Source organism: Ipomoea nil, unplaced genomic scaffold (genome assembly GCF_001879475.1).
Source record: "Ipomoea nil cultivar Tokyo-kokei standard unplaced genomic scaffold, Asagao_1.1 scaffold2926, whole genome shotgun sequence".
Taxonomy (NCBI): Eukaryota; Viridiplantae; Streptophyta; class Magnoliopsida; order Solanales; family Convolvulaceae; genus Ipomoea; species Ipomoea nil.
Window position 1 is genome coordinate 5251631 of NW_017619354.1, and position 27982 is coordinate 5279612.

A 27982-nucleotide genomic window follows, 5' to 3' on the forward strand; every position below is an offset into this window, starting at 1 on the left:
AACCAATTTAGCCATGTGATTGATGATTCTACTAATGCAGGCTGCTGGAAAGGAATCAAGTTCTCAAGTGATAGCCCCCATTTATCCCACATCTTCTTCGCTGACGACATGGTGCTTTTTGGAGTGCTCAAAGCCAAATACTGACGAAATTTTATTTGCTTTGTTTGATGATTTAGATGGCGTACCTATTTGGCGCAATCAGTCTTTTAGCTAGCTTGTTTAACAGTTTTGGGTTTCCCCCTTCTAATGCAAAATAAAAAATAAAAAAAAAAATAGCCTTAGATGGTTTCATATCAAAAGAAAATTGAAAAACATGTTAAGGTAGTATAAAAAGAACCACTGTAAGTACCCTTCATCTATATAGAATTTTGAGTAAATTAATTACAGACAAAATTGCTTGTGACTACTTTGTACAACAATCCAACAACTCTGCAATTTTTAACAACAATCACCAAAGAATTGAAGACTTCCATTAGCAACTTGTTAATCTTGGAGCTCATCTATTGCCTTTCCATCTTCTTCCACAGATAAAACGCTCTTCGGATTATGGAATCTGCTGAAAATCCTTCAGCATAAGCACTTATAGCTGTCAAGAGGCTTGTAAATTTCTCCCCATTGTCCTGTGTAGGTTTAATTTATCCAGTTAAGCAGCAAATGGGAAATGGATATCGCGAAAAGGTTCAATATTTGCAGTTGAAATTTAAATCGCTCCCAAGAATTCAAAGAAACTGTACTTTGAACAGAAGTGCGTGTGAATTTTCAGAATGCTGATTGGGAGACATAATATGCACTTACCTCTGGCTTTCTAAATACCAGATCGTCGGTGGCAAAAGGGACCATGTATGATGGAAGATCACAGCGTAACAATGCCTGCAAGGATGATGGAGGTTTTGGGGGGTGGATAAATTTTCATTTTCTGATCAGATAGCTGCAGGGTCAGAGGCAGGGGCAATAAAGGAAATGATACCGAGGAAGAACAAAACAGATGCATACCAGATTCTTGCTTAATCTAGCCTGTTCGGCATTTGATATTAATGCCTGAAATGATCAAATTACAGCTTATATTGAGAGGTCAAGGACAGAATATGACGGGGAAATGAATATGAAGCAATTAACTACCTCCCTGATTCGCTCATCCTCAACTTGTTCAACACAATCCAGCAAGTTTTCAAGTGTTCCTATCCACGTAGAAGACAGTAATAAATAACAAGAAGGGGTAGTGTTCCAGTCCAGTGAATCAAAATTAAAAGACAATAATGACATGTATAAAAAATGAACAAGACTATTCTTCTGGTAAATTAAGAAGTTTGATATGAAGTGAAGGGAATAAGGAACATGCCAAATTTCAAGATCAGCTGAGAAGCATTAACATCACCAATCCCGTGAACTCCTGCAGGTAAAAACTTCAAAATTATATGGCAGAAATCTTATCAGAGATTAGAAGTAGCACAACATCAGCAGGTGGATAAGGTTATCCTTCATGGCATACAAAGGTCATATTCGCACAATATTCGCTACTTATTCCAAATAAGCTTCAGTTTAAGAATAACACAGTGCACTAACCTGGTATATTATCAGATTTATCGCCCACAAGCGAGATCATATCAACAAATTGGGATGGATGCAATCCTCCATACTTTTTAGCAAAATCCTCCATCCCAAATGAGACCATCCTGAAGAAATTCCCACAGAAGTGGCAAATAAATACTTTAGCATACACATACAGTAGCAAATTTCAGTCTGATGACGAGATCTAGAAAGATTGAGATTACAAATTCAGTTGATGCAATTGTATTATGAAAAGCAACTTTGTCTTTGATGCAAAGCATTTATAGTATGACTACTCAAATGTTGATAATTGAAGTAATACTGACTCAAATCCACGAGGAGCAATTCGTAAAAGACGTAATGAAGGGGATAGAATCTGAAAGAAGTCTTTGTCTGGAGAGACAACTCGGACCTGTAAAGTTTCATAGCAAGCAGAAGTAGCAAATCTGTGAGATATCCAGACACAAAACCTAAGTCAAATTGTCTACATTTTTACAGTACAGAAAAAACAAATTACTAAAATAGAAAGCATCAATATATTCTTCATAGCATCTTAAAGGTACATAATTAACAGACATATTCAATTCAATATTACTTAACAAATGAAGAGTATAAACTTCTGATAAGGTCAGAAGGTAGTTCAAAAAAAGCAAAGCACTAGAACAAGATACGCCACTCAAATAACCACCAATTTATGATGCGATAGAAATAAGATCAACTTTACCTTGTAACCAGCATCAACACTCCTAGCAGCCAATGTCCCAATTACATCATCGGCTTCAACCCCGGGGACCTGCGGAGATACAGATGAATCATAGAAAAATCAAGTCTTGGACAATTATTTCATACAAATTGTACCTAGCAATTACCTCAATCACTTTGATGGACATTGCTTTTATGGATGCTTTCAGGAACTGAAGTCCTTGAACGATAGTATCAGGTGTAGGAGGGCGATTGCTTTTGTATGCAGGGTACATAGTGTGACGAAAATTGAGGCCTATAGAAAAATTCCAAATTACTTGTTTCAATTAGACTAACTGAAACCTAAAACTTGTGTCATTAACTGTAAACAGTAAAATGCCAGATACCATATCAGATCAATTTATTTCAAACAATAATTGACAGACATAGGGGAAAGAGAGAAACCTCCTAACCCAAAATAATACATTAAAAAAAAATGAAAGGCTTGAATATATAAATTCACACATTTAACTGGGTTACTTAAGGAAAACAAGATTCTCAACCATAGAGAAAAAAGTAGAAAATAAGCATGGGAGAGAACTAATATCTCCATTAATATGGTTAGTGATATAACTAGCATTATTCTATCATTTATCTTCAAAGACGGATGTTGCTGTCTGATCACAAGATATCTGGAAATAAACTGCATATCAACAAAAAAAACATAGACACTATCACATAAAGAAACAGCTGAACTTTTCGAACAGTTGGAGTGTGTTCCCTGTAATTGCCCACCTTCGATCATCGAGCAAAAAATATCTGACACTATCACTGCAACTAAAAATGTCCTCTCAAAGCCAATTTTTGTAGATTCAACTCAAAATCTTGTTACTATGAAATGCAGTTAATTAATGGTCATGCATGGCATAGCTTGTGCTGCAGACTGTAGAATGTAGATGTCACTCGAACAGTCAAGGGGTCATTTTTAATTTCCCATAAGCGTTCTCACCAATAAATTACTCTTCATTAGAATGGGGAAAAAAAGAAGTCATACCTTTTGCAATAAAATTTTGTTTGGATGTAACAGGTGTATGACCAAATGGAAATCCTGTAAGCGAGAATTTTGATTTTAGCAAATGTTGTTCAAAAACAGGCATTGAAAATCCAAACCCAGTTTAATGGCATAGGCATGGATTTCAAGCACCTTTTCATAAGATGAAATCACCAAGTCCTGACACAAACTACTGAAGAAGATTTCTAACTTAACTTTCACTCTTCCAGTATGAGTAGTTCATTTTGGCAAAGCAACTAAATTGCTAAACTAGTATAGTGTGTTTTAAAAAATACAAAAAGAAAAGGAAATGAGAGAAGCATGTCTCAAAAATGCCATGCAATCTAATCCCTAAATCCTGCCTTTTATAGGATTAATTTACAGTCTTTTGGACACAAACATTAAAAAATCCTATTGCTGCACTACCAGGGATCCACACAGAGCTTGTTCACTTAATGGTGAACATCCAAGCATCAGCAACGAGTGGTTTAACTTTTTCATCTAGTTTGACTAAGATATCTGAGAATGAAAAGTAATCAATCAAAATATAAATCTTACCATCATGGTCAAAAACTACCTGCAAAAGATGAAAAAAAAATAAGTTGCAGGGGCATACGGTAGTCAATTAAGGTTACAAAAAGGTGAAGCCTGACTAAAGCACCAAGTGAAATACCAAAGAGGAACTCTTGTGGAAATGCAAAAGTTTTTACTATTGAGTCAGAAATCATAAATCTTACTAGTACTAGTGGATTAGAATTTTCAAAAATAAGCCTTCATAAAAACAGTCAGCAAGTTGAATTCCAAAATCTATATAGCATGGTAAAGACAAAACAGAAATTAATAGTAAAAGAAAGTTAGGATAATTTTCAGTTGCGAATGACACGTACTACATGCAAATATAGCCTACCTCCTATACTCCCCTAGCTAACTTATATGATCTATTCTTATGTTTCAATGCAAAGTTATCTCCACCAGAAAACAAAAAACCAAAGACTGCCTTAGAAATATATTGATTACTTATCCACAAAAAGCCAAAAAAAAATAAATTAATTAATTAATTAAAAGGAACTATGAACTTCCCTTCTAAACATATAAAGCATACAAACAATGAAAATATTAACGATTCCGATAATTTATAGGGAGGATAAGATTTGTACCACCAAATGTGATGGAATAAATTCAAGCACGTCAATAATCTGCACAATCAAAATGCCAGTTACTTAATAGTTGATATTTCAAGCCTTTATCAAAGGAAAGATGAAACAAAAAGTATTTAATCAACCAGAGGAAGATGAATGCAAACAGCTTCTGAACTTGGTTAAAGTGCAATTAGCGCATAACTCAAACAGTCAAACCATATTTATTTCAATGTGTCTTGTATATAAACTTCTAATGAAAACTCTATAAAATCCTTTTACACATTTTCAACTAGTCAATTACAAAATGTTTCTTTAAATCAAAAGGTAGCAATATATAGCAAGTGGTGCAAAAGTCCCTTAAAGTGAAATAGAAACTCCACATTTTTAAGACTGTGCAATGATATATTGAGAAATGAACTCACTTGATGATGTTCAAAACTGGCACAAATGGGTTGAAGAAATAACAGAAGCAATAGCACAAACCCAAATAACTGCAACTTACAAGTGACAAGGCTGTAAATATAGTTAAGACCCAATCTCCATTGCCATCAGCATGGGAAAGGTGACCATGGTGCAATTTAGCTGTTTAAATTAACATTATAACTTTAGATTAGTTGGGGGCATAACACGGTGGAGAAGAAGACAAAACATACCAGATAAGATAAAAATGATTTGACCATAGTTTCAGTCTAAATTTTAAGATTTTTTATGTTAATTTAACAATAATCAAATAGTCGCTGCACCATAAGTGGATAAAACCAATTTTTGGTTGAAATAATGGACAAATTCCTTGAAACTTCTGGCGATAAAGCAGTTAAAATGTGGAGCCTATTTTAGAAATTAGAAATCTGGAAAGTAATAGTGAGTATATAAACAGATGTTGCTACAATGATGCTAGGAGGAAGCCTATTTTTGACAAGTAAAATAATTTTAATCACATTGCAAAATGAAACTTAATACTTCCACTGGAATATAAATCTTGAACATAAAAAACAATTCTTGAAACTAATGGTTAAATAATCCATGTGATATCTGGGCTTCATGTATAAAGCAGAGGTGGTCGTTTAAATCACTAGAGCAGAAAGCCACCTATAGGCAATATAAATTAGCTACAATTTCAGGGGAAAAGCCACCGTTTCTACCAAGAAGGGAACTCTAAAACAACTGTTTATCACTACAAAGCCAAAATTCTACCAAAAAGGCCTTCTTCTTCTTCTTCTTCTTCTTTTTATTTTTATTTTTTTATTTTATATCTAGACTAGAATCCTTTTATATGCTTTCAGTTATGGAGTAGCATACCAAGAACAATGGAGCTGAACTTTTTCTAACTTGATACAAAAGGAGTCACAATATTATTATTTTAGACCGTACACACTCCTACAAACATACACTGACAATGTGTATAGAACAACATATAATTACAAGAAAATTTGAACAGGTTCAAAGTAGTATGTTAAATTCAGATTATGGCATGAAAATTCCAAACTAAACAGTTTAACATACCAAGAAGTCGGTAATAAGCCCGGTATATAATAGATGTCCCATCAATCAGCATTACTCTGCCATTCCCAGAGTCAGGTGTTAATTGCCCAACTTTATGATGAGCTTCGGAATCCAAAATCACATTTCTTTGAACAACTCTTTCACTTTCAGTAGTAACACCAATATTACTATTAGTAGCAGAAGATAAAGCACAATAACCCTGAAAAAAAAAAAAAAAAAAAAAAACAGCTTTAACGAACAAGGCGCACTAAATCAAATATGATAACAGCACAAGTACTGTATCTAATTTACCCTTTTTAATTTAGCTGCTGGAGAGTGATTTCTGAAACCGGGAGTGGTAAAACTGTTAATAGAAACAGCCCTCGGGGTAATTACTGAGAAGTTCCTTCCGAATGAAAACAGAGTTCTGCAGAAGAAAGCTTGCATTTGAGAGCACGCCATGAAATTACTCCCAATTTTGATTGTAATTACGCTTCCAGCCTACTAAATAGTAGAACATTACAAAACACTATTAAAATCCTGAAAAAAAAAAAAAGGATAAGAAAAGATTGAAGAGTGCTTTTACAGAGTTTTACATCACGTACTATATAGCGAGAAACATTTTCTCGATTTTCTGAATAAATTTATATATTTTCCGGTGAAAATCACTGATCTTAACTCTCCGGCAGCCGGCTTCCAGCTACCTTGCTCGACGATGACGAGAATTCTGCACTGGTGTTGTCGGGTCAGGCTAGCTTCTACTTGAGCAAAAACCCAGTTTCTTTGCTTATGACCCGAACCGACCCGATAGCCCACGTAAGCTGAAATTCCGGATTATATTTAAAAGAAAAAAAAAAAACATTATTTTTTTTCTCTTAAACCCTCGCAACCCTTTCACAAGTTCACCCTTGGCGCCTCTCAGTCCCTCTCAGGATATTCACCGCCTCGCCGGAATTTCGCCGACTACAGTTCCGGTACCTTCGAAAAGGACAGTAAAGAAGAGAATGGGAGAGGTTTTCCTCTTTTCAGCTTTTTAGGTTTCTCTATTTCTCATCAGTATACTCTGACGTATTAATCGCATACTATATTGAGAGAACTGTTATTCTAAAGAGGAGAGTACCGTGCTCGTTCCTACTCTTTTGGCTGCTAAAACCCGTCTTCTCCATTTGGACGCGCTCGCGCAAAGAGAGATTTGCTATGGGAAGAAAAGCTGGAAAACACAAGAAGAGGGAAAGCAATCCCTCAAAGAAGTCTTCCAAAATGGACTTCTACGATGAAGATGATGATATGATGAACGATGAAATCGATGCCTGTAAATCTTTCTTCCCTTTTTTCCCTTAACATTTTTTCTGAAGTGTCATATTAATTCTAATTAGACCATAAAAAAAAATGTACACGTTTAATTGTAAGGTTTTAGTCCTTTTGGCTCAAAGTTACCCAATATTTTCAATCTCTCTTTTTTAATTATGTATATGTATATGTATATTAGCTGGACCAGAGAAATTTTGAGTTATTAATTTAATGACATTTTTGTTTACTTAAAAGTTAAAAGTTTTTGTTTTTTTGTTTTTCCTTTTTCTGTCTTTATGGTTGTAGTTCACAAGCAGAGGGATATAATTCCACTGGACATTAACAAAGATGTTGATGAAGAGTCTGATGAAGATGATGACCATCCTGTGTATGATTTGGAGGTATATTTATGCCCCAGTGTTATCATGGAGAAAATAATATGTAAATGCTCCCAATAATGATTTTAGCCAGCACAGAATAGATGTGAGAAACATGTAGAGTAGTTGTTAAGGGAAACTTTTAATTTCTAAATATGCTTTTGCAGGAGGATGATGATGATGATGAGGATGATGATGAAGATGAAGATGAAGATGAGGGGAACGATGATGATGATCATGATGATGGCCTTGCTGCTAAAAGTAAGTGAGCAATCTCCTAACTGTTTAATATTTTTTTCATGATGATATTTGTAAAAGGGAAGTTTCTTATTGGAATTATTGCAATTGCTGAGTAGGTATTTAAAAAATAGTTTGCTGCTTACATACATGACTAAAAGGTAAGTCTATCTTTTTGGACCCCAGAAACTGAACTTGGAATTGATTGTGAAAAAAAAAATTATTGGTGCAACATAACCAGGGAACTTAATATCCATGGCATTGTTTTCAACTATTTTGATACCATTAGTATTGAATTTATGGATAACTTTCTGTTCTGGATTACTATGTTGAACATGTGTTTTTAAAATGCATGGAGTATTGGAGTCATACAACCCCTACTTCATGCATTCATAATTTTTACATTTAGACTTTTACTGTTGGTTTTTTTATATACCCATGTGCTTCAGTGGTGGAACTCCTTAATTGAATCCGATACATATTGCTTCTTAAAATCTTGTGCAAACATGTTGGATGAAAACATTTTCCTAGAGTGCACATTGATCAGAATATTTGTTTTATCTAATTCAAGTGTCTTACCTATGCAGTTTCAAAGCAACTAAAGTATATGCGAGCAAAAACGGGTGGGGTTGATGATGAAATGCACGATGAATCTGATAAAGAGGAGAAAAAGAGAACTGTGTGGAGTAGACACAAGTCGGTTTATTACAGCACTGAAAATGTTTGTATATGTCAACTCCATCATCTTGTACTTTTAGCTTTCATGTCACTGAAGTTACCACATGTTTAAGAATTTATTTTTTTCAAAATGCTAATGTGTTGGTAAATTTTTTGTGCATTTATTGGTATTGTATCTAAAAATATTGATTATAGTGAAATTGACTCCTGTTTATTATCTTTTTAGCTAAATTCAAGTGATGATGATCTCCCAGCGGAGGAGGAAGAGGTTTTGAGATTGCAGAAGGAAAATGCTAAAGCTTTGTCATTGGAAGACTTTGGTCTTGAAGATGACAAAGAAGCAACATTTGAGGTAATAAACCATTTACATCTTTTCATTGGCTTAAACCCATCAATTATTCATATTGGGTATGTAAAAGAAATGCTGTTGGATTGAGTTGCACAATATACTTACCAACTCCTTTATTGCAGGAAATTCTAGCCCACGGTAAACCTGCTGCAAAAGATTCTACTGATAAAGAAGAGAACAATGAAACCAACATTGCCTATGAGAAAATAAAGAAAGATTTAAATGCTTTAACAAGAGAAGAGCAAATGGATGTTGTCTATAGGTGAGCACTTCTCAGTTGTTTTGTCATTGGGATTGTATTTTCCTCTCTTTGCTGCACTTGTAGTCCAGATTTTGGTTGTTCATGTAAAGCATTTATGTTTCTGAGTTTTCTCCATTTTTTTCTGATGTAGCTCTGCCCCAGAATTAGTTGGTTTATTGTCTGAGCTTAATGAAGCACATGAGGAGCTTGATAACAAAGTAAATCCACTCTTGAGCAAGGTACTCCTTGATTATCGAACTTCTGTCATCTGCTCCAACATTTCCAAGCTAAATAGACAATAATGTAACTGTAACTAAGAGTGTTGTCTAATGAAATTCCATTGTAGACAAATCACCACTTTTCTCTATTAATAGTTCACTTTTGTCTGGTTCATTCAGTTAATAGTGAGTTTTTCTGCCCTTAAATTTATTGTATTGGTTGATATTAGATCAATGGCATGCTAATTGTTTGTTTTTTGAAGATTAATGTTGGAAGTGGAAAGAAAGGAGAATTGCACTACCTGGAGGTCAAAAGGCTTCTTCTGCTCTCATATTGCCAGGCTATTACCTTCTATCTACTTCTCAAATCAGAAGGGCAACCTGTTTGTGATCATCCAGTTATTTCTCGCCTCGTGGATATAAAGGCTTTGTTGGATAAGGTTAGCATCTTTCATTAATAATTGCAAACTAAATAATGTTCTTTTCTACTAATCAGTTAAAACCAACTACTATTCCCTCATTTACCACCACCCCAACCTTAATAAATACCAAATAAAATAAAATGGTAAAGCATTCAGGCCTTGTAAGGTGAGGAACCATATCGCAAACATTTTTGTGTTTGATTTTCTCATATGGGAAAATTCCTCCAGATCTACTACAGCCCTGGAACCTTGGAGCTTTGATCTGTAGAAGATGAGTGATTGATGTGGCATTTTGTACTCGAGAGTTGAGATGTTTTTGCATTTTAGTCATTTTGGATAGCTGTTTTTTGAGGAATTATTTCACAACCTATAAATCGAGCTGCTGTACATTCTCCCTTTTGTTTATGGATCTAATGTTATCTTGATTACTTCCCTCATTCTTCAAGCATGCTTCATTGCAGATGAAAGAACTTAATGGGAATATTCCTTCTGAAGTTGAAATTCTTTTGAGCAAGAGTGGTGGTACTGAAGCCGAAGAGAGATTGGTTACAGGGGATGTTGCCTTTGAATCTGAGCATCCACCAAATCAAAATCCCTCTGTGGTTGTAGTTGACACTCAAGTTACAGAGGTAACTACCTCTTGATACACACACACACACACACACACACACACACAAGTATTTATTTTGCTGTTCTGCTCTTCTTTATATAGCACATGCATAAGTATTTTATTGCTGCATGTGTTTATTACTCCTTGTTTCCATATGTTCATTTTCATAAAATTATTTTGCTTATAGGGCTATATGTGTATAAAAGCATGTGACCATATATGCATGTTTGTGGAATATACTAATGTTTTCCCAATTATTTTTAGCCTAATGGAGCTGCCCAATCAGTGGAGTTGAATAGTACAAAGGAGTACAATAAAACTCATTCAAAGCGGAAGCTTCAGGTAGGTCATGTATGTAGAGAGATTCTAAAACATCATGTTAGAAATAATAATAGAATCACTCGTACTAATGTATCTGATTCTTGTGTGTTTACAGCCCTCCTCTCACACCCTTGTTTTCCTTTGCCACCTTTATCAGCATGCTTGGTTACTGTATATACTGACATTAGCTTAAAACCCTGGCAGGATGACCAAGTGGGTGTACAAAGCATGGAAATGTTAAAAATAAGAGCAGCTCTTGAGGAGAAGCTGAAACAGAAAGGTGTCTTCAGTTCTTTAGCAGCAAAACATGAAAACTCTAAGAAACGTCTACGACCGGTGAATGGGTATAATTTTCTTTATGCATTTGTGATTTTTCATTGTTAAATGTTATCTGAGTACTTTCTAGTGCAAAAGTGAAGCCAATTATAATATTTACATTAACTGGTAATCTTTATATGAATGTTATATTCAACAGACAACTTGCAACCTTAGAAGATTTTGATGATGATGCCATGGACATAGAAGGAGGTGTTCATGGGGTGGCAAATGGTAATGGCCATTTGCCACGTCCAAGTAAACTATCTAAGCTTGTGACTCAAGTGAATAAATCCAAGGTGTGGTTGTATTCTCTCATTTTTAGACTCATTTATATCTATCATACATTCATACATTAGCTTAGCTTGCAAGTGTAAATTTAATCATTATCATGGAAATTTGAGAAATGATTATATCAGTTGTATATCTTGATTACACAGTCCTCACATTTATTATATGTCAAAGTAGCTTTAAAATGCCAATAGCTGTTAAAAAGTTTTGGTTACCTAATCTCATTTTTTTCCCAACAGTTTGCTTAATGATATACTTGTTTGAGCAGATACCAATGTTATTCACCATCAATAACAATGGTTATTTCCCAAATTAAAGCTGTTTATTTCTGATTGGAAGTGTCTGAACAGTTGTCCTTCAAATGTGTCATTTTATTCTTCATATGAGTGAAACATGAACTCCCAAAATCTTAATGCTCTAAGAATTTTCCAGGTTTTATGTCTATTCATTTTGGGTATGAGTTGGTAAACTCAAAACCCCAAGATGCTTTGATGTTCCAAGCATTTCATCTTTAGTCTTTGATTGGTCATTGCACCTTGTCAAATACTTTATTTGAGATCTACCATCTAAGACTCATATGCATTACTCAAAATTCGTATCTATGGATTTCTATGTTTTATAAAGTTTTCATCCTTTTTAGCAGGTTATTTCTGGTGATGATGACTTACCAAAACGAGATGATATTGGGGAGAGACGAAGGAAACATGAGTTGAGAGTTCTTGCTGGAGCTGGTATTAATTCTGCAGATGATGTTGAAGATGAGTCTGCGGACCTCTCAAGTGATGGGGCTGATGAAGTTGATGCAAATGGTGAAACAGACTCAGACTTGGAGTTCTACAAACAAGTAGAGAAAAAGCTTTCTGCAAAGGTTGCTGCTAAAGAAGAGAAGTATTCAAGGTTTGTAACTTTTTCAATAAGATGGCCCAAAATTTTTGGTTCCTTTTTGTCCATATGCAAGTACAAGGGCACATTTCAACTGTGTTTACCTCATATAATTCACCTTCTAGAACCGGTATCTTCAATCTTCATGTTCATAATAAAACAAAAATTGCTGATGCAGGCCCCAATTAGTGTCGTCTCTACCTGAAACCACTGTGGATGGGAAGCGCCAGATTAGTTACCTGGTTTGGCATCCTTTCTTATCATGTAGTATTGGCATTTTTTCATTATCATGCTTAACCTTCTAAATGTGCCTGTCGTCTTTATGCTAGATCGAGAAAAACAGGGGGTTAACTCGTAATCGTAACAAGAAAGGCAAAAATCCAAGGAAGAAGTACAGGGTATGCAACAAAACTGTAGTGTTTTTTTTTTTTCGTTTTTTAAATTAAAGCACGCATACTGAACTAATACCATTCTTTTCTCCTTGTCACAGTCGAAGCACACAGAAGCTGTTAAACGTAGGAAAGGACAGGTGCGGGAGATCAAGAAACCCTCTGGTCCTTATGGCGGAGAAGCTTCTGGTATTAATGCTGGTATCAGCCGTAGTTTACGATTCAAGAACTAAGTTCTTGTGCCATTTTGATACATGCAACCTAGCAAAGATCATCATGGTTGTGGGTTCCATGATGCATGCAATCATGTTCTTGTAGGTTGGTCCAAACTGGAATTTTGTTGTATGCTTGTTGTGAGGATTTATTTATTCAAATCTTTTTTCAGATATATTCGTCCTAGGTGTCATCATCATCTTACATATAGACATCAATTATTTGGGATACGTTTTCAAGTGGTGTGCTTTTGCAGCCACCTGAGTTCCAATTTTGTTGAACTCTTTCACTATTTCTTAATATATGACCCCAAGTATTTGGGCATTTATAACTTATATATACTTCGTCCTTTTATTTATTTATATTTTTGAATTATTTATTTAATAATAATATTTTTAAATATATAAATTTTATATATTAATAATAAATTTAAATTATAAGAAATTCCAATTATGTTGAACAAAGAAAGATGCATAAAATAGAACGAAAGAGAGCATATTTTTATCATTGAATGTATTTAGTGCAATATCAAAATAATAATTCTTTATTTAGTAAAAATAAAGCATTAGACACTAAAAATAATAGGAACTGCACTACATTTATAATCCATGGTTTACACAGCACAAGAGGCCTCTGAACATGGAAAATAATTGTTGACCAAAGTTTTGCAATAGTACAAAATTTTTGAAACTTAAAAGCTTTCAGAACATGGAAAATAATTGTTGACCAAAGTTTTGCATTAGTACAAAATTTTTGAAACTTAAAAGCTTTCAGAAGGCATAGCGTCCAACGTGGATGATGATTGTGCGAGCAAGGGCGACATTTTCAGCCATTTGGATAGGCAGAATGATTGAATAGCTTGAAGGCTCAAATACCTAATGCCCTAAGCCTGAGCAGACCAAGACTTGAGACTTGAGATGATGTAGACTTGGAACTGACTATATAGCACCCTCAGCAGCTTTTTTCTCCTTTTGTTTTTCCCTCTTTTTCTTGTTTTTCAGTGCATTCTTGCTCAGCTCTCTACATTTATGAAAATATGCAGAATATCAAAAAGCGGTTTTGCATCGAAACATAAAAATAAGGAAAATGAGTAAGCACGTCTGGATGCTTACCCTGAAGGATTTCCACCAAATAACTGTAAAATGAAAACAATGCAACTGTTAGATAACATTGTAATAGAGAAAGGATATATATACTCCGTATATTAATACTGCGTAACAAATTGTGATATAGCATGTGAACATTGTATTGTTATGTCCACTTCCCAACCATATAAACGCTATAATGAACTCTTGCATTACAGACTGAAAACTCAAATCCAGTTGGTGTTTGTAGACCATGCAAAAGGAAAGCCTGATCATATCGTATGGAACTCCAACGGTACATTCAGATGTATTTTACTGATACTGTTAATAAGTTACTGTGCGAGGAAAATTTGACATTGCTTTACCAACAAAGTAAAAGGAAATTTTACAAAATAAAGACAAATCAGATATTTGACGCGGTCTTAGAAAAGAAATTCCAGTGCAGTTTTCAATAACACGAGTTTAAGGAATTCTAGCATACCTCTGCTTGGACAGCAGCTGCAGCTTTGGCATGAGGTGGACGATAAGCAGCAGGCTTTTGTGCAGGAGGATTGGCAGGTGTAGTTTTTGTGGCAGGTTTGGAAGCTTTTGATCCTTGTCCTGCAAATAACATCGTTTATTTCGATTCGTATGGCATAATTGATACTAAATCTTCAAGATTTGACAGTGTCGTGCAACCTTGAACTTTGGTTTCGTCAATTTTCAGGGAGTCAACAGCCTTCAAAAATTCTGAAATTTCACCAAACTTATCTGGGGACTCAGGTTTCCAGTCAGCCTGTAAGAGAAAAATTAAGTAGGTCAGCATTTGGGTCCATCACCAAATAATGGAAATTTTGCCAAGATTTTCACCTGGTACAATTTTTCAAACATCTTCTTGAAGTACAGTGATCCATTGTGATGAAAGACCTTAATCCTTTAGCCACATCAAAAACCAAATATTAGTGAATATGTGCATGTATTTTGCAAATATGCAGGTCCGTTTATGACCAAGCTAGGAACAAACTCGACTCCAGAACAACAACTACATAGTTGTGTTTGCTGACCTACAAATTGGACACTTCAAAGTGAACTTTGGTCTAATCAGTAATCTCTGGCACTCTACACCAAATTCTCTGTTATTTATCTGATAATCTGTTACTCCTAATGGATCTAGATTTCAATTATCACTCGCAAATGATCATTTACAAGATTTGAAACTCTTAACACATTCTTAACAGTTAAACCTTTAACCAATCAATTATAAATTCATCTTTATTTCATAACCACACTATTGGACAATAAGCAAAGAGTATGCATACCCATTGTCAACTTGGAGTCTAGGAGCTGTTGTGGCAGTCATAAAATAACGTCCATCCGGAGACCATTCACTTGTCACTGATAATTCAGCTTTAGTAGTTGCAAGTTTCTTTTTTTCAACATAGTCCCAGAATGCCTGAACAGCAAGCATAGTTGAGCTTAATCATGTGCAAACATGATATCCAGGATTAGCAATCACAAGACTTACAGAAGTTGGAGAAACTCATTTTTAAGATTCAGGGCAAATAAACATTATGTGTAGCTGTACTATACATAATAGAAAGATGCATTTCATATGTAAGCAGAGGGTTCATGCCAGAGTTATTCCTTCTAAATAAGTTTTTAGGTAAAAAAAAATACATTCACTTGCTTATCTTAAAAATAAGGAAAACTGGACATGTATAGTTGGAGGTCTTGACTGCCCAATATATGCCAACAGATCCTAAGAGCCAGCAGTTCAGCAAATGAAAAAACATGTGTGCATATGGATTATATGACATGGGCTAAGAAACCAGCAGAATCATTATACTAAAATTAAAATAACAGTTTTAAGAAAAAATACCATATCACCGGGTAAGTTTCCAAAGCCTGCCAAGCAAATAACTATAAAAAGAAGATTAAGGCAAGACAAGAAGAATTACCAACAAGTACTACAAACAACCAGACAGAAACCTGTTTCCATCAAATTACTGAAACCAAGAAAACTGAAGGGGAGTGGGGTAAAAAAGTTATTTTCAACAAAGGATACACTTTCCTCTTGGATTCCATCTGATTGTGTTGTATGGGCCCGTTCCAAGCTCAAGAAGAGGATTGCATTTCTTGTCAAATATTGTTGCCATAGCAGGCATAACTAAGGATGTCAAGGAAAATTGAAAAAGGGTAAAGAAAAACACAGGTGATTGTGAGTTAAATTATCTTTTACAAATTGTTCAAATAGAAACAAGTAAAAACAGCCAACACTTCCACTAAACAAATAGAGTCTAAGATATACAGAGTTACAGACCACACCCAACCCTTTACCCCACTCCCAGTTTAAGTTTTGTGTCCTTAGACTTAGAACCTTCTGAAGTTAATCCACTGGCATTCTAGCATATTGTACAAACCCACTTTTTCATAAAGTTTTTAGGAACATCTACATAGAGAAAGAGAGAGAGAGAGAAGACAGCAGCTATTACATGAGCCTTAAACAAAATATGTGGTTGCATCCGAGTTATTAGCCTTAATATGCAAATATCCTGGTTTTCATGTAGAATCCAGAAGTACATTAGAATTCCAGGTTATTTTCTTTTCATTTCATTGGTGCTGATAGGGTCAGGGTAGGGATTGGTGGGGAGGCAAGGATACATCCATAAACAACTGCAAATTCTTTGCCTGTGTACGACCATTGAACATCATGAACAGGCCCTTCTTTACCTGCAATATTCCCAACTCAATCATGTCCATCTCACTTGAAAGAAAAATGTTTGTTGAAGAGAACTAGAAAAATCTGAAACACAGCCATGAGGATTACTAGATTGAAGCATGCTTGCTGAAGAAAATGAGAAGATAGAAAAACTTACGAAGTGGCACAAGTCCTTCATGGGTTCCATCTGTAGTCAAGTAGTTTAACTTTGTCTCCCCATAGTAACTCTGATTGGTTTTATCAACATCTGATTGCACCAACACTAGGAGCCCAGTAGAACCATGGTTCCAACTCAGTTGCACAGTTGAGCACCGGAAGAAACTACGTCGAGCAACAGGGGTTTGTGAGTCCTTTCCAGAGGTATATATTTGAACACTTGCTGGCATTCCCTATAAAAATTAAAGGGCAAAGCTTCAAAAACAAAAAAATCTCTGTCATATAGGCATCAAAGGACAGGATAAAGGTCTTATTATCAATTTATCACTATCATCAGTTAGATGTCATCTGTTTGAAAACTGGTTGATCATTATCCACTTTATCTGAAGTTACACCTGCCATTTTATTCATTACTCCTTAATCCATAATCCATGTAATTGACTTTTGAAGGTGAAAGCCTAACACAGTGTTCATTCCAAATTTTCTACATTGTAAGGAGCCTCTAAAACTTTGTTATTCCAATTCTTTGAGTACTAAAATCACAAAATTCTCACTTATACTTGTCCATTTTCAACCACATGCCCAGAGATATTATTACTACTAGATGGGCATCCAATCCAGTTCACTTCTATACATAAACACAACATTTTTTTTTTTGGGGGGGGGGGGGGGGGGGGTTGGGTGTGGTGGAATACATAAATCCATTTTTTCAATATTTATTTAAAATTGTAAAATCAAAACCTTCGATTCGGGAACAAATGCGGCCACATAGGATCCAGGAGTCTTAGAAAGCTCCAGTGCAGCTATTCCAGGAACACGAACCCGTTGCACAATTCCTTTTGAGAAGTCTCTACCATCAAAAAGTTGTATCTCATTGGTTGCCAATCTGCATGCAGCCATTTCATCAGAGCTAAAGCGTACAGACGGCCTACAGAAAACAACATATCACATGATAGATTTCCACAATTTGATATCAATTTCAGAAAATGGTAGGCCAAGATAAGAAAAATGCCATACCATGTAGCTTTTGCCATGTTCTTCTGATACAACTGGTAAACAGATTCGCCACTCACCACCTTCCACAAGACCACATTTTTGTCCTGTGGGGATGTGCATTTCTGGAAGGTCTGGAGGTATGTTCCACAAGGAGAAATAACAGCAGCAAGCACATTGGGAATTTCAAAACTCCTAATCTCTTTCAAGGTTTTACAATCATGCACACTAATTACTGAGTCTGATTTCATAACCATGAGTTTTGACCCATCTTCACTAAACTTTGCACTTGTACAAGGGACTGTAGCGAGCCTGATACTAGGTTGACCATTAGGGAAAGGCGGCCCATCCCAAATAGCATAACCTTCTGGTCCTCTTATCAAAATTTCCATTGCCGGCGAGGTCTCTGAAACTGCCATTTGAAGGTTTCAAAAATGCTCTCCAGTATCAAGATTCCCACCAGTCACTCAATAAGCAAAACTACAAAAAGAGACAGACTAGATGTTGTAAAAATTAACAAAAGAGAAACTTGTTTCAATTCTTAATCAATACAATTCATATGGTAGATAACTACTTGCATCAAAAGAAATCCAATTTTCACTTTTTACTAATAATGAATTAATACAATTGTCAGTGGTGATTGAAACAACAGCAAACATATTCAATTTTCTTGTCCTTTTAGGGAGGGGACAACTTCACTTCAGAGATTAACAAAGAACAAAATTTTAGAACAGTTAATAAGATCACTTCAATTATTAATATCTATCAACAAGGTAATCCGTAAAGATTCAAAGAATATAAGCAAAAAATGGCAATGGCTGTTATGAAACACTCTTATATAAATTTAAGTTGAACCAAAATCAATGAACAGTTTTACGTATGAGTAGCAACGTTAGAGGTAAACACCTGAAAAGCAAACCAGTTGACGGCGGTTCCGGTCGGAGTTCTTCAGCGAAGTGAGTCGAGGCACCCGATTTCGGCAAACTCGGTTCTTTTCTAAAACATCAGGAACATTTCGCTAACCTCAAGCTTTCATAAATTAAACTTTTACCCCAACTTTGTGGGCCAAAATTATGGATAATTACACTCTGACCTCTATATATTTTTAAATCTGTATTTACACCCCTCTGAGATAGGGCAATTTATATCGTGGACCATGGACATTGTGGATCCTGGTTCAACACACGTAATTTGACTTTATAATGTACAGAATTCATATTCATAATGTATAGAATTTATGTTCATAATACACATACACATAAACACAATATAATTTCCTCACCAAAAAAAAAAAATATAAATAAACACAATATAATGAAGACACATAAACACTTGATATAATACACATAACTCATATTCATAATGTACAGAATTCATGTTCATAATGCACATAATTCATGTTCATTATATCATGTTTATGTGTATATATATTGTGAACATAAATTATATGTATTATAAATATAAATTATATACATTATGAAGTCAAATTATGTGTATTGAATCGTTATCCACGATATAACAATCCCCGATAGGCTGTTGGCCACGCATGGGCTTCGTCTATAGATCCAACAATAAATATAACTTATAAATTGGACCTTCTATTGCTAATATCTATAACAAATTATGTTGTGGAACTGTGTTCACCTTGCAAGGTGGACACGTTCTAAAACTGTTTATAATTGTAAATATAGATTTCAAAAATTATGAACATAAAGTTCTATAATTATGAACATAGAGTTATATAATTATGAAGATAGTGTTATGAACATAGAGTTCTATAATTATGAACATAGAGTTCTGTAATGGTGAATATAAAGTTCAATAATTGTGAATATAAAATTCAAAAATTATGAAAATAAAATTATTATGAACATAGAGTATTATGTCTTATGTGAAACAGTTTTACACCATACTTTTTTTTTTTTTTTGTAAACAAGGAAAATAAAATTATTATTTTATTTAGAAAAAAATATTACCTCCCATTTTTCTTTATAATACATTTTAATTTTTTTTTTTTTAAATGATATCACCATACTTAGTAAACTTTTCATAGCTATCATGCATTAAGGAATAAATAGTATCATTTAAATGATCATTTCATATGCCAGATGTACTATTTTATATACTATATTGTCTTTTTGAGAAGAACTTAATTCATTATATCATATAAAAAGCACTCAACAAGGAAATGAAGAGGATCATCAAACTACTCATCGCAATCTGACAAAGAAACAGCCTCCCGAGCAACAATATGGGTGGTTCGCAGATCGCTTAACAAAACAGAAGTCTACATCGTTAATCATGGATGCAACTTCCTTAATGTCGTCAATAATAAAACCAAAAGTAGATGTAAAAGAATTCAAGCGTAAAGCAAAATAAACTAATTGTGAATCGGTTTCAATATCCACTTCTCCCATTCCGGTATCCTTGAGCCAACTAAGAGCCTCGCGATTGCATACTGCTTTGCTTTTAGAACGGAATAGTTACCTGGAACACATAAATTTTTAGCAGCTAAAAAAGCCCCTCCATCCTCACGCATTACCCAGCCAAAACCCATACAAAAATGTATCTCAACATACATTTATTATTCTATTCACAAGATTTCTGAACGAGTCTTCATATATTAAAAGAATCAAAATGTTACTACATAGATCATAAATTATATATTAGTACGAAATATACTTTTTACTGTGTAACAATTTAAAGTTATGATAAATTAAATATCTATATCAACTATACATATTATAAATGCATGATAAACACTACTACTTAATTACATTAATTTAATAGACACTAAGGTTAATTAATCAATGGTGTATGTACTTGTAACCATGCATATATAACACCGTACCCAATAAATCACTATTCGAAATTGACAGAAAACTATATATGTACCATCATTTTGATCTCTTTTCTTCTTCAAGACATGATTACAATGACTATATCATTCATGTTTTCTTCAAATACACGCTCAAATAAAAGCTCATTCCATCTCTCTCTATCTTTTTCACTATTATTATTATTTTCAAAAACAATTTGTAGTTATGAGTTGCCAAGTTGGTCATGTGATCACAATAAAGCAAATGGGTGTTGATGTGATGCATCGAATTTGATATATGGGTGAGTTCTTGCATTGTGTCATAATTCATAAAGCACCTGCCTCTCCTCTATAAGAAAGTCAATGAGTTACCGTAATTTATTTTTCCAATCCATAATTTTGTAAGATCAAAGTGTGGAAATTCTAAAGATTAGAGATCAGACTTTGCTTTTTGAGGGTGAAGAATAATTAACTTTACTTACTCAAATTATTTAATGATTTTTGTGTGAGACTAACTTTTTGATCAGAGTCGAATTTGATATGTGCCACATCATTTTGATTGTATGCATGCAATCAAAGTATAGTATCAAATGACTACAATACACTCAAATAATATAAATGTCAACTCCCATATATGATTGTTTAAAACACAATAATTAACAAGGAATAATCTAAACATTTAAACTAAAATTACAAATTAATTCATCCAATTATATGGTTTATCTGATCTATTATTGGCACAATTATACACATTGATTAGTTTAAATTATCCACTACTATACCTCTTCTTAAAATTAAATAATAATAATAATAATAATAATAATAATAATAATAATAATATAAGAGACGCGTTCTATTGCATGCTGCCTTATCCAACTTGTCTTCCTCGTGCTTCAAGAATTAGTAGTCCCTAATGTTTGTGGGTCATCATATCCCCACCATTTTTTTTTAAAAGTAAATAAGAGAAACTCACAACTATTTTTTGTATATAACAGCTTATAAATTATAGAAAAGAAAAATAAAAAAATTAAATAATATTACATTTATTCTTTTATGTCAGTTTTTATTTCATACTGAGGTATTATGTTTTAATTTATCTGAAAAAAAGTAATGAGTCATTGTTTTTATTAATTCACTTTGTTTTATTTAATAAAATTTGTAAATTTAACGAAAATTATACTTCTATAAAGTAAATCTATTATTTTTTTTAAAAAAATATAATATTAACTATCTAAATACAAGAACCATTTTCACTCACTTAAATATTTTTGAAATACTATTCCCACCATTTTAAATTTTATATATGCCTCTCATCAATCATCCTAAAGTATTCCCGCAGAAGAAATAAAGTAATAAATAAAAAAATCCCAGAAATCGCAGTTAATATGTATGCTGTATGCATAATTGAATGTCTTATCCTTTCAATAGTTTTCTCTCTCTTTAAGAGCGTTGACATTATTTAAAAAAAAAAATTAAAAAAACAGAAACAAAAATACAAGTGTATATGAACCGCTTGAATTTACATTCATACCCTTCCCATCATAAAATAAAATAAAAAGAGAATAGACTAAGGTGGCTGCCACAGCGCCAGCGCCTTGCAAGTTGCAACAGATGGTAAATAAATAAGTAAAATAACATGATCACTATCATCCGTGTCTTCCCATCATAAAAGGAAGTTTTAAAAATTGAAGGATTGTTGGACTGCACAGTTTTTTTTTTTTTTTACGTTACATCGAAGTTCAAACTCAATATTATAGAATATATCCTAATTTCTATCTTATTAAAAGACCAAATTGATAAATAGAGGACTATTATATATATATATATATATATATATATATATATATATATATATGTATTGTGCTTAACATACCTTTTACGCTTGAGGGTCGGTTACTTTTTAATCAATCATGGGCTCTAATACCAAATTTAAATGCGTATTCTTTTTCAATTAAAAATTCATTTCGGTGTTTGGTAAATAGGAATTACAATTCTATTATGTTCCCACCTAATTCCAATTAATAAGTGAAAAGTTTTAGAATTTGGTTAAGTTTAGAGTGTGATGATCAAATTGCCCTTCTTAATAATCTTATATATTTGTTTTGAATTTTCCTGTAATTCTAATCATGTCTAACAATATAATTTGAATTTCAACTTTATTCTCACATTTTTCATTTTCCACAAAATTACAATTACTTTTCCCTTTAATTCTCTCATTGGAAGTTGCAACCAAACGGCTTATTGTAATTTGTAAACTAATACTCCGTAATTAGCCTACACATTCATATTTTATATATGAGTTAATGAACAATTTGGTCCCTCAATTATTAGCGAATTGTCAATATAGTCTCTCAATTGCTTATTCATCGATTTGGTCTCCGAAAAAAATTATTTTTAGTCGATTTAGCCTCTCAAGCCATCTTCCGTCGATGGCCGGAGGGACTAAATTGACTAAAAATAATTGTTTTCGGGGACCAAATCGACGACCGGAGAGACTAAATCGATTAAAAATAATTGTTTTCGAGGACTAAATCGATGAATAAGCAATTGAGGGGCTACATTGACAATTCACTAATAATTGAGGGACCAAATTGTTCATTAACTCTTTATATATTATATATTGAATTCAATTCATATGTTTGATGTTATTTGTATTAAAAGTTAGTGTAACTTTAATAATTAATTACTCCTTCTAATATGTTCATTTACTATTAATTGACCAAATTAAATTTTTTTTCTTTGCTTATTTCTATTAACATTTTCTTATAACTTTTAAATTTTATTTCTTGTGTTTAATAGTACTTTTAATGTAGTTTCTAAATATATAAATTTTACATATTAATTCTAAACTCAATATTATGAAAAATTAAATATTGTAAATAACGTAACTCCATTCCAACCTCGTTAATCAAACTCGACACATAAAATAAGAGGGAGTGAGTAGTAAATAGACAGCCATAATAACAACATGATTCAAAAATCATATATTAAACGTAAGTTGTGTTTTTTTTTTAAACGAAAACTCTTCCAATACTTGTTACTTTTTTCCCCCAATATTCAAATATATTATTTTGTAATAGGGAATTCCAAACCAGGTTTTGTGGGGAGTTATGTGGGGGTATGCCTCATGGCTCATGCACGACTGGTTTTGAGGCCAAAACGTTGGGATGTGAGGGTTTAACAATGGGACAGTTCAAAAATTAAAACCGATCGACATAAATGAAGCATGAATTGAGGGAAATGTTAGATTATTATTATCGGGTGTTTTTAATATTTTTTTCGGGTACCAAGAGCTTTTCGTCGGATACCGTGACTATAATTACTCACCCATCACTGTGTAGGCATCTCAGCTCTTTTAGCTGGGACAGTTGGCCTATAGATTTAAGATTGCTCTATACCTAAAGTCAAAGATCAAACTTTTGACTCTTTGATTAAAGATAGATAGTCTCTTCTACTCGACCACACACCCCATATTAGAGTTAGAATGTTTTTAATATTGTTTTATATATATTGAAGACTAAATTTGTAATTTAATTTCTTTCTAAAATTACAAGTTTATGTTGCTTGATCTAAAATATTTTTTTATTCAAACACTTGTTAACGACTAACGAGTAAATATTAACGTGTCACGTACTCATGTGGCATGCTTATGTACCAATAGACTACCAGAAGTTTATAATATGAGCAAAAAATTATGAACGAAGTAATAATAGCATCCCAACAAATAAACTCAATGTGAGGATTTTATAGGGTCCACAACCTAAACCCAAAAGAAACAACTCACCGATGCACATGTTAGAAATTGTTGGTGCACAAAACGCTCACAGGTTGAGTTCTTTTATTATTATTTTATTTACCTTAGGGCAATAAAAAAAATCCCAATCCTTACAAATTTATTTTCACTCTTTCCCCTCTCATATCTCTCTTCCATCTCAACCTTATGTCAAAAAAATAATAATCATATTTTATCATTGTAGGATGGAGATGCTCTAAGAGCAATATATAATTGAGAAACTTTTTCCAAAATAAAGTTAATGTGGAAATGTTATGACCTAAAATGCTAGTTTAAGCAATCAAAATAATGGTGGGTAATAAAGGAGCATCAATGGCATGCATTGTTTTTATATATAGTGGCCTTAGGGCATAAGTCATTGTCAGTGTTCACTGGCCAGCATGACTGACTCAAACCTCATGCCCTTTCACCACCGATATTAATTTTTATCTTTTCAAGAGAGAATTTGTTTGGGTTTGGGAATTAGGAAAAATCCAAGAATTAAGGTTAGTTTCATTAATGTCATGTTGTTTGTCTGCTTTTCACCACTTTTTAGTGCCTAGTGCTGTTCGCAGGAATTCTTGAAAATGACCCACATTTTGGACCAACCCATTTATTAGCCGCTTCACTCTTCCAACTCCATCCTAATTGCTTTAATAAATAATCTTAACTAATTACTAAACTTTTTAATTTACGGAGAGGCTCATACTCACGTTCCGAATGTGTACTCTGAGTGAAGTCGGCTACAAAGAATCATAATGTGGTAAACTTGCTTATATTATTTATAACGGATCGGTTCATATCAAAAAGACTAATACATAACTTCGATGGGTAGTCAAATTTGAGATGACAACTATCCATTAATTTAGCTGAAATAATTAACACTTAATACCAAATTTAACATTATGAAAAAATTAATTATAAATAATTTCAATCAAATTGAACATTTATATCTAACATGAAATTTAACATATCCCTAATTATGAATAAAAAATTAATTTATATTTATCCTATTTAGGAGAAAAAAAAAAACCATCATCATAGCATCGATGGATGGAACAATCCCATATAATCATGCTGATCTGTTTGGGTGGGGTTGGCAGTGGGAGAATTCCATTATTTAGACTTCATCAAGAATCAAACTTTTATTATTTATCGTCAAGAATATGATTAATTAATTAATTTCTGTAATTATAAAATGTATATATATACTTATTCAAATGTGGACAATGATTTTCGTATGATTGGTGTAAATTTACCATTATGTATGCAAAAAATGCACCACAATAAAATGTACCAATACACCACAAAATACAACATACCGCACCACACCTAATGATACATTTCCGAACACTTTGTACTGCATTTATGCTTACCTAATAGTGAGTGGCCGCACAAAAAGCATTGTTTGCACGGAAAATATATATATATATATATATATATATATATATATATATATATATATTTCTAATCTAATATACTATAAAGTTTACCAAGTATTCAATGATTAGGTATTTGTTACACAATTTTCATGATTATTTTTACCAACTCAATTAATATACTAAGGTGGGAAGGTACTATAATTTAATGAATTTTCAGTACAAAATAAGTATCACTCAATAGTTACAGAATTTGATGACAAACTCGATTTATATAATTAAAATTATATATTTGCTGACTTTTAAAATTCAATTAAAAAGTGAGCACATTGATGTAATATTATTATTCATGTTATACATACAAATTTAATATTAACACATTCAATAAAAAAAAAAATCAATTTGATCGTACAATTTTTTGTAATAGTTGTGACAAATTAATAATGAGTAGTGCATTTGACTTTGTTTATGCATGATGAGTGTGGCCGCAAGATTTGATGGCACTTGCAATACATTATTTGATTGATTTATATAGATCTTTTAATAGGGAATCCAATAATATTAATTAATTTTACCAATTTATAATGACAAATAAACTGAGTTAGCAATATACTCCGTAATTAAATAGATGAATGTCACACCTAACAATTGTTTGAAAATGTTGTCACCAGACAAGTCTTGGTGCATTAACAAAGTGCAACTATATTGTTGCCTAACTTCATCTAATTAATTAAGGAATAAGGTTCAAATTGGCCACTGAACGTAACATGAAAATGCAATTAGGCCACTGAACGAAAAAAAAGTGCAATTAGGCCATTGAACACTAAAAAAATGTGCAATTAGGCCACTGAACTCTCCAAACGTATGCAATTTTACCGGATAGCAGGTTACCATCAATTTTAGCAGGTTACCTGCTTATGTGGCAGCTTAGTTGGCATTTTTAATAATTTTTAATAATTAATTTTAATAATAAATTTTATAAAAAAATTGGAAAAAATTAAATAAAAAATAAAATAAAGTCGTTTTTATTTTTTTTAATTTTTTTAATAAAAAGTTATTATTAAGATTTATTAAAAATTAATTAAAATTTATTAAAAATGCCAACTCAGCTGCCACGTAAGCAGATAACCTGCTAAAATTGATGGTAACCTGCTATTAGGTGAAATTACACATTTTTAGAGTGTTCAGTGGCCTAATTGCACTTTTTTTTTCGTTCAGTGGCCTAATTACACTTTCAGGTTACGTTCAGTGGCCAATTTGAACCTTATTCCATTAATTAATAAGCAACACCATGCACATATGGCTCTTTTGAAAGCTTGAATCTCCTTTGAAATTTCAATCTATTTTGTTTTCTTTTTAATACTTATACTGTACACTATAATAGCAAAAATAAATTTCATTTCAACTTTCAAGTATAATCATATAGGTATAGGGAGAAATGATGTTGGCTAAGATTGTACATGTATTGATTTTTATTACATATGAAAGCTACTTATGCGATGATCAACGTGACACTTGAATTCAATTTAACATATTAAAAGTTTATAGGAATGTATCTTCAAAAAGTTTATAGGAATGTAATAGATTGCATTCCTATAGGTGCTAAATCGTGTAACTAGGCGTACTCAAATAGTCCCCTTCATTTTTCCAATTCATTCACCCGTTATTCGTTTTGAGCGTACAATATATCAATCTCTTTGTCTCACTACAAAGAATCCGAATCCATTTTGATCCGACCCAAATCGAGAGTGGACTCCACTAATATTTGTACCATAAAATAGCTGCTTAAAATGTCATTTCTTGCTATTTTATACTATTTTTTGATTTTTCCAATCTAACAATTTTGTTGTCCTTCATTTCGAACCCTACTTTGTTACCCTGAACCCTAAAGACTAAAACTTTCTGCCTTTCCACACTACATATCTATCGCTCCATCTTTGCACTTTTACTCTCTTAACTTTGCTCTTTGGCTCAATTTACACTCCTAATTTTTATCCCTTCTTACATAGATCCTAAAAATTAGCTTTACCCATGAGTTCCAATCATCGTATAAATCTAATTAACCATCCGATCGAACTTCAATTTCTTATATACCCAACACAAAACGTATGATGGTTTAGCTGTTTCAGCATGTCGAGCCTTGATGAACTCTTTTATTATCTGTTCAGTTATTTATGTTCCTCGTATTTTTAATGTTTTAGCTCATTCGTTAGCTCAGTCAGCCTTGTTACAGGCAAACTCTATGGTGTGGGAGGATCACCCCCCCTACCTTTCTTTCGGCTTTGATCAATTAATATATGCAGCAGTTTACTTAAAAAAAAAAAAAGAGAAAATTTTTGTTGCTTAG

General features: G+C 33.1%; 3 protein-coding genes and 1 long non-coding RNA gene across 9 annotated transcripts; 2 read left to right on the forward strand and 2 right to left on the reverse strand.

Annotated features, from left to right (window-relative positions):
* Positions 1–322: 322 nt before the first annotated feature.
* LOC109161823 (DNA polymerase I) lies at positions 323–6700 on the reverse strand. 4 transcript variants are annotated; one of them, XM_019310353.1, is made up of 16 exons: positions 6507–6699; positions 6214–6402; positions 5923–6121; positions 4922–5001; positions 4438–4476; positions 3839–3857; positions 3284–3337; positions 2418–2545; positions 2273–2341; positions 1875–1960; positions 1564–1673; positions 1340–1390; positions 1120–1178; positions 994–1038; positions 796–870; positions 323–620 (listed from the first exon to the last, which is right to left on the reverse strand). In XM_019310353.1, exons 2-16 carry the CDS (start codon positions 6361–6363, stop codon positions 501–503), a joined length of 1284 nt encoding a protein of 427 aa, XP_019165898.1. In that variant the 5' UTR covers positions 6364–6402; positions 6507–6699; the 3' UTR covers positions 323–500. The 4 variants fall into 4 exon arrangements, with proteins under 4 accessions (XP_019165898.1, XP_019165897.1, XP_019165899.1 ...); XM_019310352.1 differs by having other exon boundaries at positions 6214–6405; XM_019310354.1 differs by having other exon boundaries at positions 6214–6405; positions 6498–6699.
* LOC109161827 lies at positions 5286–27929 on the forward strand. The gene is made up of 3 exons (XR_002050962.1): positions 5286–5298; positions 18551–18557; positions 27890–27929. It is a non-coding gene; the product is annotated as an uncharacterized LOC109161827 (long non-coding RNA).
* On the forward strand, positions 6771–13070 carry LOC109161816 (something about silencing protein 10). 3 transcript variants are annotated; one of them, XM_019310344.1, is made up of 16 exons: positions 6771–7213; positions 7498–7592; positions 7736–7829; positions 8393–8526; positions 8710–8835; positions 8955–9094; positions 9225–9312; positions 9555–9731; positions 10175–10342; positions 10588–10674; positions 10849–10988; positions 11120–11258; positions 11891–12147; positions 12311–12374; positions 12462–12530; positions 12623–13070. In XM_019310344.1, the coding sequence occupies exons 1-16, from the start codon at positions 7099–7101 to the stop codon at positions 12752–12754; spliced, it is 2025 nt and encodes a 674-aa protein (XP_019165889.1). In that variant the 5' UTR covers positions 6771–7098; the 3' UTR covers positions 12755–13070. The 3 variants fall into 3 exon arrangements, with proteins under 3 accessions (XP_019165889.1, XP_019165890.1, XP_019165891.1); XM_019310345.1 differs by having other exon boundaries at positions 7739–7829; XM_019310346.1 differs by having other exon boundaries at positions 6772–7213; positions 7739–7829; positions 11894–12147.
* On the reverse strand, positions 13256–18680 carry LOC109161818 (eukaryotic translation initiation factor 2A). Its single transcript, XM_019310347.1, has 13 exons — positions 18573–18680; positions 17691–18146; positions 17415–17601; positions 16675–16906; positions 16460–16528; positions 15864–15965; positions 15678–15718; positions 15118–15251; positions 14669–14732; positions 14498–14594; positions 14301–14419; positions 13847–13869; positions 13256–13754 (listed from the first exon to the last, which is right to left on the reverse strand). Exons 2-13 carry the CDS (start codon positions 18083–18085, stop codon positions 13673–13675), a joined length of 1545 nt encoding a protein of 514 aa, XP_019165892.1. The 5' UTR covers positions 18086–18146; positions 18573–18680; the 3' UTR covers positions 13256–13672.
* Positions 27930–27982: the final 53 nt, after the last annotated feature.

Bases quoted from the DNA above. Each gene is read 5' to 3' on its own strand.
- LOC109161823 (XM_019310353.1), bottom strand. From the start codon at position 6,363: ATGGCGTGCTCTCAAATGCAAGCTTTCTTCTGCAGAACTCTGTTTTCA. The intron at 5,002-5,922 runs GTATGTTAAACT...TAATTTAAACAG, and splicing joins GGCTTATTACCGACTTCTTG to CTAAATTGCACCATGGTCAC. The intron at 2,342-2,417 runs GTAATTGCTAGG...GTATCTCCGCAG, and splicing joins TGTCCATCAAAGTGATTGAG to GTCCCCGGGGTTGAAGCCGA.
- LOC109161816 (XM_019310344.1), top strand. From the start codon at position 7,099: ATGGGAAGAAAAGCTGGAAAACACAAGAAGAGGGAAAGCAATCCCTCA. The intron at 9,095-9,224 runs GTGAGCACTTCT...TTTCTGATGTAG, and splicing joins CAAATGGATGTTGTCTATAG to CTCTGCCCCAGAATTAGTTG. The intron at 12,375-12,461 runs GTTTGGCATCCT...TCTTTATGCTAG, and splicing joins AGCGCCAGATTAGTTACCTG to ATCGAGAAAAACAGGGGGTT.
- LOC109161818 (XM_019310347.1), bottom strand. From the start codon at position 18,085: ATGGCAGTTTCAGAGACCTCGCCGGCAATGGAAATTTTGATAAGAGGA. The intron at 14,420-14,497 runs GTTGCACGACAC...TGTTATTTGCAG, and splicing joins TGACGAAACCAAAGTTCAAG to GACAAGGATCAAAAGCTTCC. The intron at 13,755-13,846 runs GTAAGCATCCAG...TCATAAATGTAG, and splicing joins TTTGGTGGAAATCCTTCAGG to AGAGCTGAGCAAGAATGCAC.